The sequence below is a fragment of the Etheostoma cragini genome, chromosome 3 (assembly GCF_013103735.1).
Source record: "Etheostoma cragini isolate CJK2018 chromosome 3, CSU_Ecrag_1.0, whole genome shotgun sequence".
NCBI lineage: Eukaryota > Metazoa > Chordata > Actinopteri > Perciformes > Percidae > Etheostoma > Etheostoma cragini.
Genome location: NC_048409.1, coordinates 7,934,711 through 7,951,195, shown reverse-complemented (window position 1 = coordinate 7,951,195; position 16,485 = coordinate 7,934,711). Strand labels below are relative to the sequence as shown.

General features: G+C 41.3%; 1 protein-coding gene across 2 annotated transcripts in view; it reads left to right on the top strand.

Annotated features, from left to right (window-relative positions):
* The window catches only part of LOC117941670 (seizure protein 6-like), a 301,601-nt gene extending 285,317 nt beyond the window's left edge, over positions 1-16,284 (top strand). Inside the window, exons 14-18 of one of the 2 annotated variants that reach the window (XM_034866670.1) lie at positions 4,263-4,298; positions 4,575-4,683; positions 12,583-12,682; positions 13,622-13,630; positions 15,806-16,284. In XM_034866670.1, the coding sequence (XP_034722561.1) occupies positions 4,263-4,298; positions 4,575-4,683; positions 12,583-12,682; positions 13,622-13,630; positions 15,806-15,835 (284 nt within the window). In that variant the 3' untranslated portion in view covers positions 15,836-16,284. The remainder of the gene's footprint in view (positions 1-4,262; positions 4,299-4,574; positions 4,684-12,582; positions 12,683-13,621; positions 13,631-15,805) is intronic. The other variant, XM_034866671.1, reaches the window with a different exon arrangement.
* Positions 16,285-16,485: the final 201 nt, after the last annotated feature.

Below are 16,485 nucleotides of genomic sequence, written 5' to 3'. Positions count from 1 at the left end.
AGTGTCTTGAGATAACTCTTGTTATGAATTGATACTATAAATAAAATTGAATTGAATTGAAATTGAATTGAATTGAATCTACGTGTTGAACATATCAGTAGTGAAATGAGTGAGTTAAAACCTGGGGATACACCTAAAATTAACTAACAATCAAGGAAAAAACGAGGACATGGAGTCACATAACAATGAAAAAAAGATTTATGAAGGATTAACTTTTATTATATTATTATTTCGTAAAATGGGGTTGGCAGCATCTCAGTCCATGGGGAGTTGGGTTGGGAACCGGAGGGTCGCTGATTCAAATCCACATACGGACCAAAGTATGGTGTTGGACTGGTAGCTGGAGAGCTGCCAGTTCTCCTCCTGGGCACTGCCAAGGTGCTCTTGAGCAAGGCACCGAACCCCCAACCGCTTGGGGTGCCTTTCCATGGGCAGCCCCCCCACTCTGACATCTCTCAATTTAGTGCATGTATATGTACTGAGCATGTGTTTAGTTCAGGCTTGTGTGTAAAACAGAGTGTAAATTGTAATTTCCCCTTGTCGGACTAATAAAGGACACATTAATCTTAAAGGTGTAGTGTTGACATATAACAAATAAAGATAATATAAACAATCTAAAATTTCGCACAGATTTGGCGGGATAGCAGAGTTCACGCATTACTGTAACGCTAAACTGGAGAATTTGCTATAAACTTCTGTGATGACATGAGCTGCTGAGTTCTGAAGAACAAGGACTGCTTTCTTCCACCTCCAAAACATTACCAAAGTTGGGCAATTCTTAATATAGCAGAGTGCTGAAAAATTGATTTATTCTTTCATTACTATTCAATTCAATTTTATTTATAGTATCAATTCATAACAAGAGTTATCTCAAGACACTATACAGATAGACCACACTCCAGAATTTACAAGGACCCAACAGTTCTAGTAGTTTCCTCCAGAGCAAGCAACAGTGCGACAGTGGCGAGGAAAAACTTCCTTTTAGGCAGAAACCTTGGTCAGACCCAGGCTCTTGGTAGGTGGTGTCTGACGAGCCGGTTGGGCATGAACTGACGAGTTCATGGCATAGCAGGACGCTGTGCGGCATTACAAGGCACAGCAGGACGTAGCAGGACGTACAGTGGTGTGAAAAAGTGTTTGCCCCCTTCCTCATTTCCTGTTCCTTTGCATGTTTGTCACACTTAAGTGTTTTGGAACATCAAACCAATTTGAACAATAGTCAAGGACAACACAAGTAAACACAAAATGCAATTTGTAAATGAAGGTGTTTTATCATTAAAGGTGAAAAAAAATCCAAACCATCATGGCCCTGTGTGAAAAAGTGATTGCCCCCCTTGTTAAAACATACTATAATGTGGTTGTCCACACCTGACTTCAATTTCTCTAGCCACACCCAGGCCTGATTATTGCCACACCTGTTCACAATCAAGGCATCACTTAAATAGAAGCTGCTTGACACAGTAAGGTCCACCAGAAAATCCTATAAAGCTACACATCATGCCGAGACCCAAAGAAATTCAGGAACAATTGAGAAAGAAAGTAATTGAGATCTATCAGTCTGGAAAGGGTAATAAAGCCATTTCCAAAGCTTTGGGAATCCAGCGAACCACAGTGAGAGCCATTATCCACAAATGGCAAAGAAATGGAACAGTGGTGAACCTTCCCTGGAGTGGCCCGCCTCCCAAAATTACCCCAAGAGCGCAGCGTCGACTCATCCAAGTGGTCACAAAAGACCCCACAACAACGTCCAAAGGACTGCAGGCCTCACTTGCCTCAGTTAAGGTCAGCGTTCATGCCTCCACCATCAGGAAAAGACTGGGCAAAAATGGCCTGCATGGCAGAGTTCCAAGGAGAAAACCACTGCTGAGCAAAAAGAACATCAAAGCTTGTCTCAAGTTCTCCACAACACATCTTGATGATCCCCAAGACTTTTGGGACAACATTCTGTGGACCGATGAGACAAAAGTGGAACTCTTTGGAAGGTGTGTGTCCAAGTATATCTGGCGTAGAAGGAACACTGCATTTCATAGAACATTATACAAAGTAAAATATGGTGGTGGTAGTGTGATGGTCTGGGGCTGTTTTGCTGCTTCAGGACCTGGAAGACTTGCCGTGATAAAAGGAACTATGAATTCTGCGGTCTACCAAGAGATCCTGAAGGAGAATGTCCGACCATCTGTTTGTGTACTCAAGCTGAAACGAACTTGGGTTCTGCAGCAGGAAAATGATCCTAAACACACCAGCAAGTCCACCACTGAATGGCTTAAGAAAAACAAAATGAAGACTTTGGAGTGGCCTAGCCAAAGTCCTGACCTGAATCCTATTGAGAAGTTGTGGTATGACCTTAAAAAGGCCGTTCATGCTCAAACTCTCTAATGTAACTGAATTAGGACAATTCTGCGAGTGGGCCAAAATTCCTTCAGGACGCTGTAAAGCCTCATTGCACGTTATTCCAAACGCTTGGTTGCAGTTGTTGCTGCTAAGGGTGGCCCAACCAGTTATTAGGTTTAGGGGCCAATCACTTTTTCACACAGGGCCATGATGGTTTGGATTTTTTTTCACCTTTAATAATAAACACCTTCATTTACAAATTGCATTTTGTGTTTACTTGTGTTGTCCTTGACTATTGTTTAAATTGGTTTGATGTTCCGAAACACTTAAGTGTGACAAACATGCAAAGGAACAGGAAATGAGGAAGGGGGCAAACACTTTTTCACACCACTGTAGCAGGGCACTGCAGTGTAGCAGTTGAACATGGCATCTCAGAACATGGAGCGGGACCAAGGCGACAGCTGCTACCCTGATTTTGGAGTCTCTCTGATCCAAAGGACTTACTGATCCAAGGGACAATTACTAGCAGGTTGGACTATTGTAATTCACCCTTCACTGGCCTACCAAAATAAGCTGTTAGGAAAACTGCAGCTGGTTCAGAACTGTGCACTGGCTCCTAGTTTCTTTAAGAATTGATTAAAGTTACTTTTAATCTTTAGTGATTTGAATGTTTGTATTTGTAGTACTGTTATTTCTCTACAATTTCATTAGATTGTTTTTTTTATTCTATTCTTATTAAAGGAGAATTCTAGCCAATTTTTATGTTAATCTTGATTGCTATAAATATGCGAGTATTTTAGATTGAAAAAAAAACAACCTACATTGGTGCAGTCAATTAGTGTGCCTTTGTGCCTCTTAACAGACAAAAGTGCGTTCAGCAAGGCTTTTGGGATAATCATAACGCAGCAGTTCCGTGTGTGTTTGTAGCTCATCCATTTTGTGTGTGATTGAGGCTTGGCAGTGTCTATCTATGTGCTAGTTCCCTTAGCCGGGACAACAATCCCCCAAGCGCCAGGGGGGTGTAGTGGGTGGGCTCCATGCCTTTGCGGGCAACCAATTTTTGTTTAAAAATAGGTAATTGAGCACTGTATTGGTTATGACCATATCAGTCAATATGTAACTACATGGAATGGGGCTAAATATGCATGTGGCTTGCACAGTAATAACGTTACTGCCATTGGTAGCTCGCGCTTGGAGCAGCTGCTTCAGGTGCTGCCTGTTGCACCTTTCTGTCTGGTTCTTTCCAACTCTTGTGAGTATTCCTTAGCCAGGCAAGCAGCCTTCGTCCCCTCCTTCCTCGCCTCCCGCAGCCGACAACAATACACCAATTCACCAATTGCATTGTATGTCTGTTAAGAGGCACAGAGGCACTCTAAAACTGCCCCGTTAACTGCCGTTTTAGCTCAGTGGAAGCTTGTACACGTAGGTGCAGCTGCTCAGTGTTGCCTGCACCAATTCAGGTCGGGGTTTTCTCAGTCGAAAGTACTTGCATATTTCTATTGATCAAGATCAACAAAAAAATTGGCCGTAATTCTCCTTTAACTTTTTTGTCTTGTAAATGTGGGTTTTTTCTCTATTGTGTTGTTTTTAATGCCATACTGTAAATAACTTTGACAGGTGCTATACAAATAAAGTTAAAATTATGTGGATAATAGCAAATGTATAAATGAATGGTTTGATAAAATATGACACAAATTCTATGACAAAATATATTTTGTTTGATTAAAAATGTCACACTGTGCTCAATCAGTTTACTGAAGAAACCTTTCAATTAGAGTTACACATGACCGTTTGGTTCAACATCTCATTCAACAATTCAAGGGAATGAATTTGTTGGATTTTCCTCTGTGTATAATAGACAGAATAAATCAGAACAAATGAGCCAATACCTGCTTACTAATTAATTAATATTGCTACTGTATTCTCCTCAGCCCACCCAGCGGCGTCAGATCAGCACAGATTAAATGGTAAGTTATGCAAAGAAGTTAATTTTACTTGCACACTTTGAGAATTTCATTCACATGAAAGATATTTTTGCTAGCAATATTTTATGTTTTCAGTAATTAAAAAAACTAACCTTACTTTATTTTGCACATTTAAAGCTAGCTAATTGGTTTCTATTGAGTAAAATCTGGCGTAGAGTTATGAAACATGATACATACAGTAGAAGAGTTTGTTTAAAACAATACATTTTACTTGTATGAAAATAATGTATTGAAATGTCCCCTTTCTTTCTTTACAAGTATCTACTGCATACCTAAGAATGGAGGTGGCCCAAGTAGCATTTGCTGTCTTCATTCCCATCGTCCTCCTCCTTGTACTCGTTATGGGGATCTACCTCTACTCCTCAAAGTAGGTTCAAGTGATCAGTAAAAATGACATTCTTTTTGACAGTTTATATAAATAAATGTGGCCTCAGCTTCTCTTTGTCACTGATTGAATACAAAAGATCTTGATCTTATCAATTGTCAATTTTATAGTTCCCTTTGTAGTACACTTTAATTCAGAGCATTGTTTTTAGAGAAAATAACTGAGGTTGGAAAATCCAGGCACAAACAACTGTCAAATATTTAGGAAAAAGTTTGCGTGATAGACAAAAATAGAAGAAAACCATTATTCTATTTATCGTTAATAAAATAAATGTGAGAGGCATATAAATGTGAATATTTATATGGCATGCCATAAAGGCTAGCATTGCACACTCATCCTAATGTATGCAACCTGTCAAAGCACCAAGCCCTTGACAACATCAGCAATTAGCTGATTAACACAGTGGGGCATTTAGGTGACAAAGAGCCAGATATGTTTCTCAGGAGTTGGTGGAGACCAAACCAGAGCTAAACGGGGAGCAAATATTGCATGGGTGCACAGAAGCATGACTTCAAAAGAATGTTAATAATGCAAACTTTATTTTTCCCAGAGGGGCAATTCAAATGCACAAAAAAAATTAAACATAAGGATAATTCACAGATAAAGTACAAAGTACAGATCTCCACAACACAGAAACTGCTCTGCTCAAAGTCTTCTACGACCTACTCACTTCTGCTGACACCGGTTCCCTCAACATCCTAATTCTTCTTGACCTGAGTGCAGCCTTCGATACTGTGAGCCATAACATCCTGCTTATCAGACTCAAAGACCTTGGTATTGAAGGTACTGCACTCACCTGGCTCCGTTCCTACCTTTCTGACAGATTTCATTTCATCTCTCTTCTACCTCCTCTTTGTTGGTTGTAGCTAGGTGGAAGCCTTGGTCTGTAATATTCTGTATATTCTATTCCCTGTAAAACGTTTTACTCATGGGCTGACTCAATAAAAAATGAATTAGGGTTAGGATTGGAAAGTGAAGGCCATTGTGGCAGTGTCTTCAGTTAACTTGCCCTAAAGTCTACAGACATTCTCAGTCACCCAAGGCGTTCCCCAAGGCTCCGTACTTGGCCCCCTTCTTTTTATCATCTACATCCTCCCCCTTGGTCAGATACTCCGTCATTTCAACCTGAACTTTCACTGTTATGCCGATGAGACCCAGATCTACCTCAGCACCAACTCCCCCCTCTCCCACATCAACTCCTGTCTGTCAGTGATCAAAACCTGGATGCACCCCAACTTCCTCAAACTAAACAGCAATAAAACAGAATTCCACCTCATAGGCTCCAAATCAACTCTCAGCAAAGCCAATAACCCCACTCTCATCATTGACGGCACCTCTGTCTCCCCAGGCCCGCAACCTTGGTGTGATTTTTGATTCAACCCTCTCCCTTGAGCCTCACATCCGTCAAATCATCAAAACCTCCTTCTTTCACCTTTGAAATATTTCTAAAATCCGACCCTCACTCACTCCCCCTGCTGCCGGAAAACGTATTCATGCCTTCATCTCCTCACGACTTGACTATTGCAAATCACTACTCCTCGGCATCAGCTGCACCTCCATTAAAAGGCTCCAACTGGTTCAGAACTCAGCCGCACGACTCATCACCTGCTCCACATCCTGGCACCACATCACTCCGGTCTTTAAGCAGCTACACTGGCTTCCCATTTCTCACCAGATCACATACAAAATCCTGGTCCTCACCTACAAAGCCATACACCACCTTGCTTTGTCATACCTCACTGTCCCCCTCTCCCCCTACCAACCTTCACGGCCCCTCAGATCCACCTCAGCCGGTCTCCTCTATGTCCCCAAGTCAAAGCTCCGCAGTTTTGGGAACAGAGGGCGTTTCTCAATATGTGTTCTTCTATGGACTTGTGTTCTTGTGTTCTTGTGAAACGTCATGTTTGGTGGCCAAAGTACTGACCCAATACACAAGTTAGCATTTCGCCAAGAACGCTTAAAGTCCCCGGATGTGATCTCGACACGCCCATTTTACCGAGGATACATCGGATGGTGACTTGTGTGAACTTGGCCGGGCCGGTATCCCAGCATTCAATTCGGGTGTAAAGCGCGTATGGTTTCAGGTACACAGTTGTCACAATTTACGTCAATTAGTAAATCAATAAATTCATTTTTGGGATGTTTTAAGGCGAGAAATCAGCTGTGTAGATTTTGAATATAGGCAGTTCAATTCAAATTGATGGTGAATTAAAAAAGCCTTCGGAGTTGGAAAGCTCCACAACCCCCGGCGGGCGAGCTTGCTACGCCAGCCGGGGATGACTCTGGCGAGCCGGTCAGTCAGCTCAAAGACCCCTCTGCCCCACATTTAGACAGACCCCTCTGCCCCACATTTAGACAGACCCCTCTGGCCCCACATTTAGACTGCAGCAGCAACAATGGAATAGGAAAGCCAGGTCCACAATTGTAAGATATTTTAAACTATTTTTACCGCTGTTGTTATAGGATATATCCCCTCCTCCTCTATCCTCCTCCTGGCTCTCCTCACTCGCAGGCTCCTCTTCTGCTTCTCGGTAAAGTATACCGACGGCAGTGGCTAACGTTACCCAGTCCATCTATAATTTTGATACCTATTTTAACGTTTCTTTTCAAATTTCAATTAAAAGTGAATCCCGAAATATGTTACAAGGTTTTCTTCTCGCCGTTGTGTCGTTATTTATACAGTTATTGGCCCGTGATACTTAATAGCACGTTAGATGAAAGATGTGAAAGGTGATCGTCCATGCTTTATTATGAATACACACATCAAAGCTAACTATAAAGTGGCAGCCCCTCTATGCTGGGGGTGTTGCGCAATAACAGGAAGAACGCTTCGTCTCAAAACTGTCAACAGTGTTTTGTGTGCTTCTAAACTCGCGAGTACAGTCTTCCAGGTACAGCTAGCAAGTACGGTCTCCCCAAGAACACAAGTCCGTTCTCTGCTTACTTGGTATTGAGAAACGCCCAGAGCCTTTTCCAGGGCAGCTCCCAGGCTCTGGAACTCTCTCCCCCATGAGATCCGCATCTCTGAGTCCCTCACCCTTTTTCAGTCCCGTCTGAAGACCCACCTTTCCTGTTCTGCCTATCCTTAGTTTTTATTTTTATTTTTTTATTTTTTTATACATACACTGTTTCTACTCTGTAAAGCGACTTTGAGCTTGGGAAAAGCGCTATACAAATTCAATTTATTATTATTATTATTATTATTATTATTATTATTATTATACAACACTCAAAGTAATAGGTGACCATTAAACAACAAGGCTACAATAGCTTGTTGTGGAATACATGACCAAAACATTTCAATGAATACAACGTCAAGGCTCATGACGTTCCAGAGACATTGTAGCCCCATAGCCCGGCTCTCAGCATTGAGATGTGGTGTGGCACGGACTGCTGATCTCTCCCTTTTGAATCTATACCGTTCATCTTGTGATAGAGCACGCTTGTCAGTTACCACATCAAACCCTCTCCGTCTTTCTGAAAGATACAAACTTGGAATCTGGCAAGAAGTCCACAGCCTGTTCTTCATACTATTGCTGTTAATAGCGATTGCACTGCCGCTGCAGGTCTGCCTGTGCAGGTTGGTGCAGGCTGATCCCCTGGGCTCCGAGAGCCAGTGGAAACATCAGCTGTCTCGTTCAGATCTACACCGGCCATTTACTAACTTCGTCGGCAGCTCTCATGGCGAAGGTGCAATTCATAACTTGCAGGGAATCTATTCAATCTTTTCATCTGTGCTGCCCTATGGTCGGGCTAATGATGGCCTATGTAAACAAATTACCAAGCAGAAGCGGAGACTTACCATTCAGTCTCGAGGGATCCATGGCATTCCACTTCTCATGCTGGTGTTATCAGGGGATGTTCAGTTAAATCCAGGAACAGTTATTTGAAGGACGTCGGTGCTAGACTCCTCCCTAGATCCAAGGTAACATCTCCCATGGAGGTGGTTAACTGTGCATTATCTGTACCTGGCATCCTCCTAAATGGACTGGGCTCACATATTATCTGGAACTAGGGTGTCTTTAACACACTTTCGGCACTCTCTGGGCAGCCAAATGGGCCCATTGCCTCGGCTAGAAACATCTCAAACTGTAGAAACCCTGCCGTTAAATAAACAAAAACATTTCAGACTGTCAATCGTGCAACGGTTAAATGGGATCCAAAGCTGAAACCGAGAGAAATTTTTGCTGGACACTTTAGCATCAGAAGTGTTGTTTCAAAGACTGAGCACCTTAATAATTTATTATCGAACCTAAACCTGGACTTTTTGTGCTTATCTGAAACATGGCTAAAACAGTTAACCCCAAGTAACGTCTTTACAATTTCTGGGTATCAATTTTTCAGACTTGACAGAACTGTGGTAAAGGGAGGTGGGGGCAGTTGTATGTGAAAGATGATATCAAATGTGAACACATTTTCTTCAAACCAGTGAGCACACTAGAGTATGTGGCTCTGAAAATGGGCTTGTCCCAGCAAATGTCGTTCAACATCATAGGGTTTTACTTGGGATATCCCGATCAGCATTTTAGGCCTCCGATCCTTATCCGATCTTTTAACCTCAAATCCGATCCCATTTCGAATCCCGATCCAATATTTTGCCTTTAGTATTGAAATTGATCAAACTCAAATATATTTTGAGCAAGTAACCCAACTTTTTATTAGACTAATATTTTATCAAAATGCATTACTATTATTATTGTAAATCCCATGAAATGAAAAATCGTACCCAGAATTAAAGGTCCGCTTCAATTTAATATTTTAGACAAAAGTAAAAAGAAAAACACTGACCTGGTACAGTATTATCAAAAAGAAAGTGCTATCCAAGATTCACTTTTAGCTTATAAGTGCTTAACATAGGCTGCCATAAAGTCAATAAAAAAAAAAATAATAATAATAAAAATAAAGTGCACTGACCACTGAGAAAACTATTAATTACTTGGACATCTTGCTGTAAGCGCTTTACAGGTACTTTCATCTCAATTTGGATGTCTTGTAGTTTTGAGTATGCCAAAGTCAAGTGCTTGAAATGACCAATGATTTTTCTGGCGTTGGCAAGTGCATCTATAATGTTACGTTGTGAGAGCAAACCCTCATGCACAGCTAGCTGGAGTGAGTGAGCAATACAGCCCAGTCTTGGCACGCCCAATTCATCCATTGCCTTCTTCATGTTCCTCGAGTTGTCACGTAAAATGACATGCACACGTTGTTTGTCCATTCCCCACGCAAAAAGCATCTCCGAAATGGCTTGTCTGGCATGTTCTGCTGTATGAGCCCCGCGGAACTGATGAGCATGCAGCACGGCACGCTTTAAATCATAAGTTTCGGGATCAACCCAGTGCGCCGTGTGGCTCAGTAGGGACATCGGACAAACATCTGCGCTCCAAATATCTGTAGTGAAACTAACAACAACGTTGCGGTTCAACTTAATTTGTATCGCTTATTTTCTCAACTACTGAGATTGGCTGGTTGTCAAGAGCAATATATTCAACAAACTTTTATGTGATCTTCTTTGCTCTATTATTTTCGTTGGAGTATTTGTCTCTCCTCATAACGTCCAGCGTTTGTTGCTTTGCTTTAGCAACCTTTCCATCTGCAGCTTTACAAAACGCTTCATACACATTTTCATGTTTTGTCCTCAAATGACGAATCAAGTCTGTGGTGTTAAATGTAGCTCTGCTGCTACCTCCTCTTGAAATTGCCATGTTGCAGACATTGCAAGTAGCTTTAGGACAGTCTTCACTCGCGAGAGTAAAATACTTCCACACTTCTGACATGCTTGCTTTGCACCGCCGCGAAGGTTTGTATTGCGCAACTACCGTCATCCGTAACTAGTGGGTACTTTACGGCAGTTGCCGTAAAGATTGGCGCGACTAGTCAGGTAATGTAGCCGAGCTACGATCACGGGAAAAATAGGAAAAGATCGGGCCAATCAGATCTCGAGATTGGGATCGGGACATCCCTATTTTTTACAGACCCCCTGCTGCAAAGGACACTTTTTATAACCAACTCAATAATCTAAAAGAGGGCAATCACAGCAAAGAGTTAATTATCATGGGTGATCTCAGTCTAAACTGGGAAGATAAGTCAAAGAGACGTAAACTATAAACTAATATAAATAAATACCATTTAAAACAGTTAATAAAAGGTCCAACAAGGATTGCAAACAATTCAAGTACTCAACTAGATTTGATATCTTCCACTAAACCTGAAAGGATAATAAAACCCTACAATCTGATCGCTGGCCTGTCTGATCATAATCTAACTCTGGTGGCTAAAGGCAAACAAGCCACATTTGATCATGAAACCACAAAAAAACATTAACCATCTCACAGGATGAGATCGTGTCTGTAGAATTTAGGGCAAGTTAACTGAAGACACTGCCACAACGGCCTTCACTTTCCAATCCTAACCCTAATTCATTTTTTATTGAGTCAGCCCATGAGTAAAACGTTTTACAGGGAATAGAATATACAGAATATTACAGACCAAGGCTTCCACCTAGCTACAACCCACAAAGAGGAGGTAGAAAAAGTAATTTTCTCCAAAACCCTTGTGTTGTCCTTGGGTCAAGTTGACCCATTTTCCTGTTTCAATGTTTATTTTTAACTACCCAATTGTAATTACCCAAAATAACACGATTGATTACACAACGCTCTTTGGGGTGAATTTTATGGATAATTTTGGGGGGTCTTATTCAAATTTATAGCATTTGAAAAAATTGTTGAAGTCACAAGTCAACTGCATTGTTAACTGCATTTGGGTCCAAGACCTTCCTTCCTTCTCAACAGTCCATGACAGAACATTCCGACAAGAGATGGACCCAGCGGAATATTTTGAGGATGACCTTTTATGATTTGACCCACACTCTTATTTGTTTTCGGTGATTGGAAGTGAGCTCCTAGTTGGCAGACCCTGGCCCAGATAACCCATCGCCTGGCTTCAGTCAAGCTGCCCCTTTGCCTGCCCGGTCCTCAAAGAGGTTCCATCTTCGCCGGCCCTCCCAGTCTCCAGAAGCAGCCAGCCGTGGGCGGCCTCCACAGCCTCCAGAGGGTCTTCAACGACGGGCTTGGCCTCCAGAGGCCACCTGAGTGGTATTGCCTTCACCACCGGCCGTCAAAGTGATTCTGCCTTTGTGCTCGGCTGCCAAAGGGGTTCCATCCTCATCGCAGACCTCAAGAGAATGTTTGCAGTCTGTCACCTCCAGAGGGCCTTTGCCGTCCGGCTCTGCAGCCAGAGGGGTTCTATCCTCACTGCCGGCCTCCTGAGAGTCTTCGAGGTCCTGTTCACCCTCCCAAAGAGTTTTTGCCATCATGCTTGGCAGCCAGATGGGCTTCGTCTTTGCCGCCGCTCTACTGAGAGTCTTTGACCTCCTGCTTGGCCTCCAGAGTAGTCCGGTCCTCGCTGCCGGTCCCCGGAGAGATTCCGCCCTGGCTTATGACTTTTGTTGTTCTCTCGGCCTTCCTGCAGTCCCTCTCTGCTCTTCCTGGGTTGACATTTTTGTTTTGTTTTTTTACGTCACATCTAGTCCCTGTGTCAAATTTCTGTTTAGTTGGTTTCACTTTTCGTTTTATTTTGGTAGTCTGGTTTTCTGTCTTGTCTAGTTTTACTTCATCTGATCAAAATGACCTCAAAGAGAGGCTAATGAAACTACATTTAGTCAACTGCAATTTAAAAATAGGTATCACAGGATTAAGATGAAGGATTTCATCAAACTTTGACAAAAAATAGAAGTCCAAAGAGTGACCCAACCAGCAAAATTTGTTCAAAACGTAATAAATATTTGTCCTTCTGTTTGAAGAAGTGTATTTACTACATGCATGTTGCTGCCATTAATCCAGGATGATGACTTTATACATTAATGTGTTCTCTGTCTGTGCTCAGGGTTCAGAGGAAGCCACAACATCTCTCCCTGTCATCCAACCTACCATATAAAAACATCAATGGAGAATCTACATTTGACAACTCAGTTTATGAGACAACGGTGAGTTGACATACTGTATGTCTGACTGTGAAATGGTTGGCGTACGTTTGCAGATGTGTTTGTGTGATGTGAAGAAAATGGCAACATCTGCAACTAAGATTACAGGTTTCCCAGAAATTAGCATGTAGCTACATTTAGCCGTGTATGTAATGTAAACAATGCAGTAGCGTGCCTAGAATCTGGCATGAGTTGACATCCGCTAACTGTTCAGAACACTGTAAAATCTGAGGTTGGGCTCACAGGGATTTCTTTTAAATACCTTTACCTCATTATTTGAAGCTTTGCCCGTGTTTAATATGAACATACAATACAACATTGTAAATATGATAGAAAATAAGGAAAAAGCATAATATGTCTCCTTTAGGAGTCTATTTTTTTATTTTATGTTTTTGTAGTCTACTTATTTTTTCTAGTGAGTAAATTGTGATTTCCCCCTCCCAGCTCCATATCCGTCCGTCCCAGAGCAACACCCCATACATTGTTGTTACCATGTACAGTATAGCATTCGAGTTTCTGTAAAGTTAACATCTGCTGCAGTGTCCCTTAAAGCTGCAAAAACACTGAAAGAGTGTGGTTTAAATTCGCTTTTCATTCTCCTTTTAGTGATTTACATAATTATTAATTATGTAAAAATTTCAAATTTGCAAAGAAGCAAGTGTGTTGTTTCTAAGTGACTCGCAACACAGACGGTGAATTTATGAACAAAATGAGAACGTTCTGTCATAAAACAATCATTGCTTGTTATGTTATCCTGTATATGGAGTGTATGTACACCTTTTCTAGTGGGTATACGGCGTATACTGTACCTGCGTATCCCGTCGACTACACCGCGGCTATGCTCTATATAATCATTAACATACAGTGTCACTCCAGCTGATGACATTCTTTCTTTGTGTTGAGTCATTCTTTTTCTTCTTCTTCATGCTGGCAATCCTGAAGAACAATGAGGTGAGTTAGTCCTGAATCCGGAGACACATAGAACCAAAAACATTAAATGCATTGCGGGAACTGCAAGTTGAAGTTAATGTAAAGGATAAGCCTGGTGAAATTATTATCTAAGATATCTTCTACCTCTGTGCCATAGAACTCGATTTTTGTCCAAAAACATCGGTCAGCCACAATGTTCCCTTATTACCATAAACATTGTAGTTTACCACAAGAGATAATAATAATTAAAATAATCTGTTAAGTCACTATTTACTATTAATTTGCATTTCTTTTAGCCAATCACAATCCTCATTGGCGGCACTAAGCTCCGCACAGATCCACTGCAAAATAGCCTCTGGAAGGAACTTGTTTTGGTGGGACGTGTGTTTTTTCAAAAGTTGTTTTAGTCGTGCAACAGAAAACTCAAATTGTACAGATCTAGCTAGCAGTCTGGATTTACCTTGCAGCGATCGGAGAAGCAGCTAACCATAGTCCTCATAAATCCACGACATGCATCCGGCAAAATTTCCTGCAGCACCCGAGCAATCCCAGACATGCAACGTCAAGGATATAGACTAGGTAACATTAGTCCGACAGGGTTTTTTATGGCAAGTAAGGCATTCCCATTTGTAGTGAGCTATCGTAAGCGGCAGATGCTGTAGACACAGTGATGCACCTGCTTTTCCATGGGTAGTGACCCTACAGTAGTTAGTGTTTTATGTTTGCTGTAAACAAAGCTGCTGCCAACCAGTCTAAAGTTAATATGGTTAGCCTTTAAAATGAAGGGGTTTGTCCCAACTAATGTTACAATTCCGAGCCACGAAGCAGGAAACATAACACCAATCTACAACAGCAGTCTGTGTCTGATACAAAGTAATTTACACTGATTTGTGTTCTTAGATAGGCAGCTTGTTGCTATTGCATGACAGCAGGCTATGCATGTACAGCCAACCAACAATCACAATCAATAATGATCAATTTATCAAACAACAAAAGGCCCCACTAGTCGACCACAACCTGAAATTTAGATGAAGCAACGTGCATGCATTACTTATATTGATTTTAGCCTGGATTGATAGTATTATATGAATACAATTGTGAGTCAACCAGTGTATTTAACTACTCCAAAATCACGTAAGAAGAGTAGTTAAAGAGCTTACTTGCTTTGGTGTTTGTAAAGCATTAAAGTTGAACAAAGAATGGTTCTCATAAGAAAAGTTACTTTTTCAGTTTTATTTTCTATGTAGATTCACTCCCCTACAAATTCTTACCAGTAGTCGAGAATGTTTTATTATTTCCTAACAGAATTATTTATGTCATCTTGTATAAATTTCATATCGCAATGTAGGTTTTAGTCAATATCGTGCAGCACTAGTTTGCAGTATTACTAACTGGTTTTCTATGTGTGGAAAAATCCCGAGACGCACAGTTAGTAAATGTAAATGTGCTGTATTTATATAGCGCCTTTCTAGTCTTAACGACTACTCACTCACTTTTACATCTTACAGGAAACATTCACCATTCACACACATTCATACACTGTGGCTGAGGCTGCCGTACAAGGTGCCACCTGCTCATCACATAAACACTCACACACATTCACTGAGCCACAACCGCTTAGTGAAATGTTTACCATCGTTCAGCGGCAGTTGGTCTGCCAGAGAGGTTAAGCGAAGCTACCATAAAAGACTCGCTCTTCAACTCATTCGTGTGTGAAGTGGGACTTTGGGTTTTTCTAGCCTCTGCTAGTGATGCGAGTGAACAGTTGTGGCCGAATAAATAAAGAAAAGAGCAATAACTACTGACAAAACTACAAAAGAAAATGAAAATTAGATCCAAAAATTACATCTTCAATTACCGCTTATCGCAACTGGTGCTGCCAATGAGGATGAAACAGATAATAAACTGCCCATTCATTTGAATTTTAAAAAATTCCAGGCTCAGCCGCTTGAGGTTGTGTAGCTGCTTGTATGCTGGAAAATAGTTGTACTGCAGCAATTTATAGCACAACCAATGTTTAATGTTTTCTTTAATTAAATGAAAGTCAGCAGTTGATGTACGATAATCACACATTTCTCTTTTCATTGACCTATGATATGACATTGGTGTGTCCTGATGTGTTTAAGGGAAATGTTTGACAGCCCCTGTTGTGTTTGCAGCTGTCTCTGTGACCTAATGTGCTCATTCTCCTCACAGGAGACAAGAGAATATGAGGTTTCGATCTGAAGACAACTGAAGTGTATGTTTTTCAGTATGGACAGAGAAGAAGCCTGCTGGCCTTTTCAACGTCTGTCAGACTCACACCTTTGGTGACTCCCTTCACCCTGTTCTCTGTACACCGTATATATGCCTCCCTTTATTTACCCAACAGAGGATACCACACTTCCCCTGGAAAGGCTGGGCCACCGGATTATTTTTCTAGCTCTTCAACAGGAACCGTCCAGCAGCAGCAGTTTGTACAGTTTTTAATCCTGTGCTTGCATCCTGGGGACTTCAAGTGCAAAGTACCATCTAAGAAAGCAAGGAATCAATGCGAAGCTTGTGCAATTAAATGCATATTACCACAGATGTTACATTGTTTTATCTACATTATACGTTATGTCTCCTGTCACCATTTAAAGACCAATCCTTCGATTTATGGGATGTCTATTAAGAGTAAAATCTTACAATTGAAACAACAGCATTGTCTTTTATCAGAGTAGGCCCAAATACACTGACCAAAATTATAAACGCATCACTTGGATTTTGCCCTCATTTTTCTTGAGCTGAACTCAACGATCTAAGATCTAAGATTTTTCTATGCACACAAAAGGCCAACTTCTCTCAAATATTGTTCACAAATCTGTTTAAATCTGAATTAGTGAGCACTTCTCCTT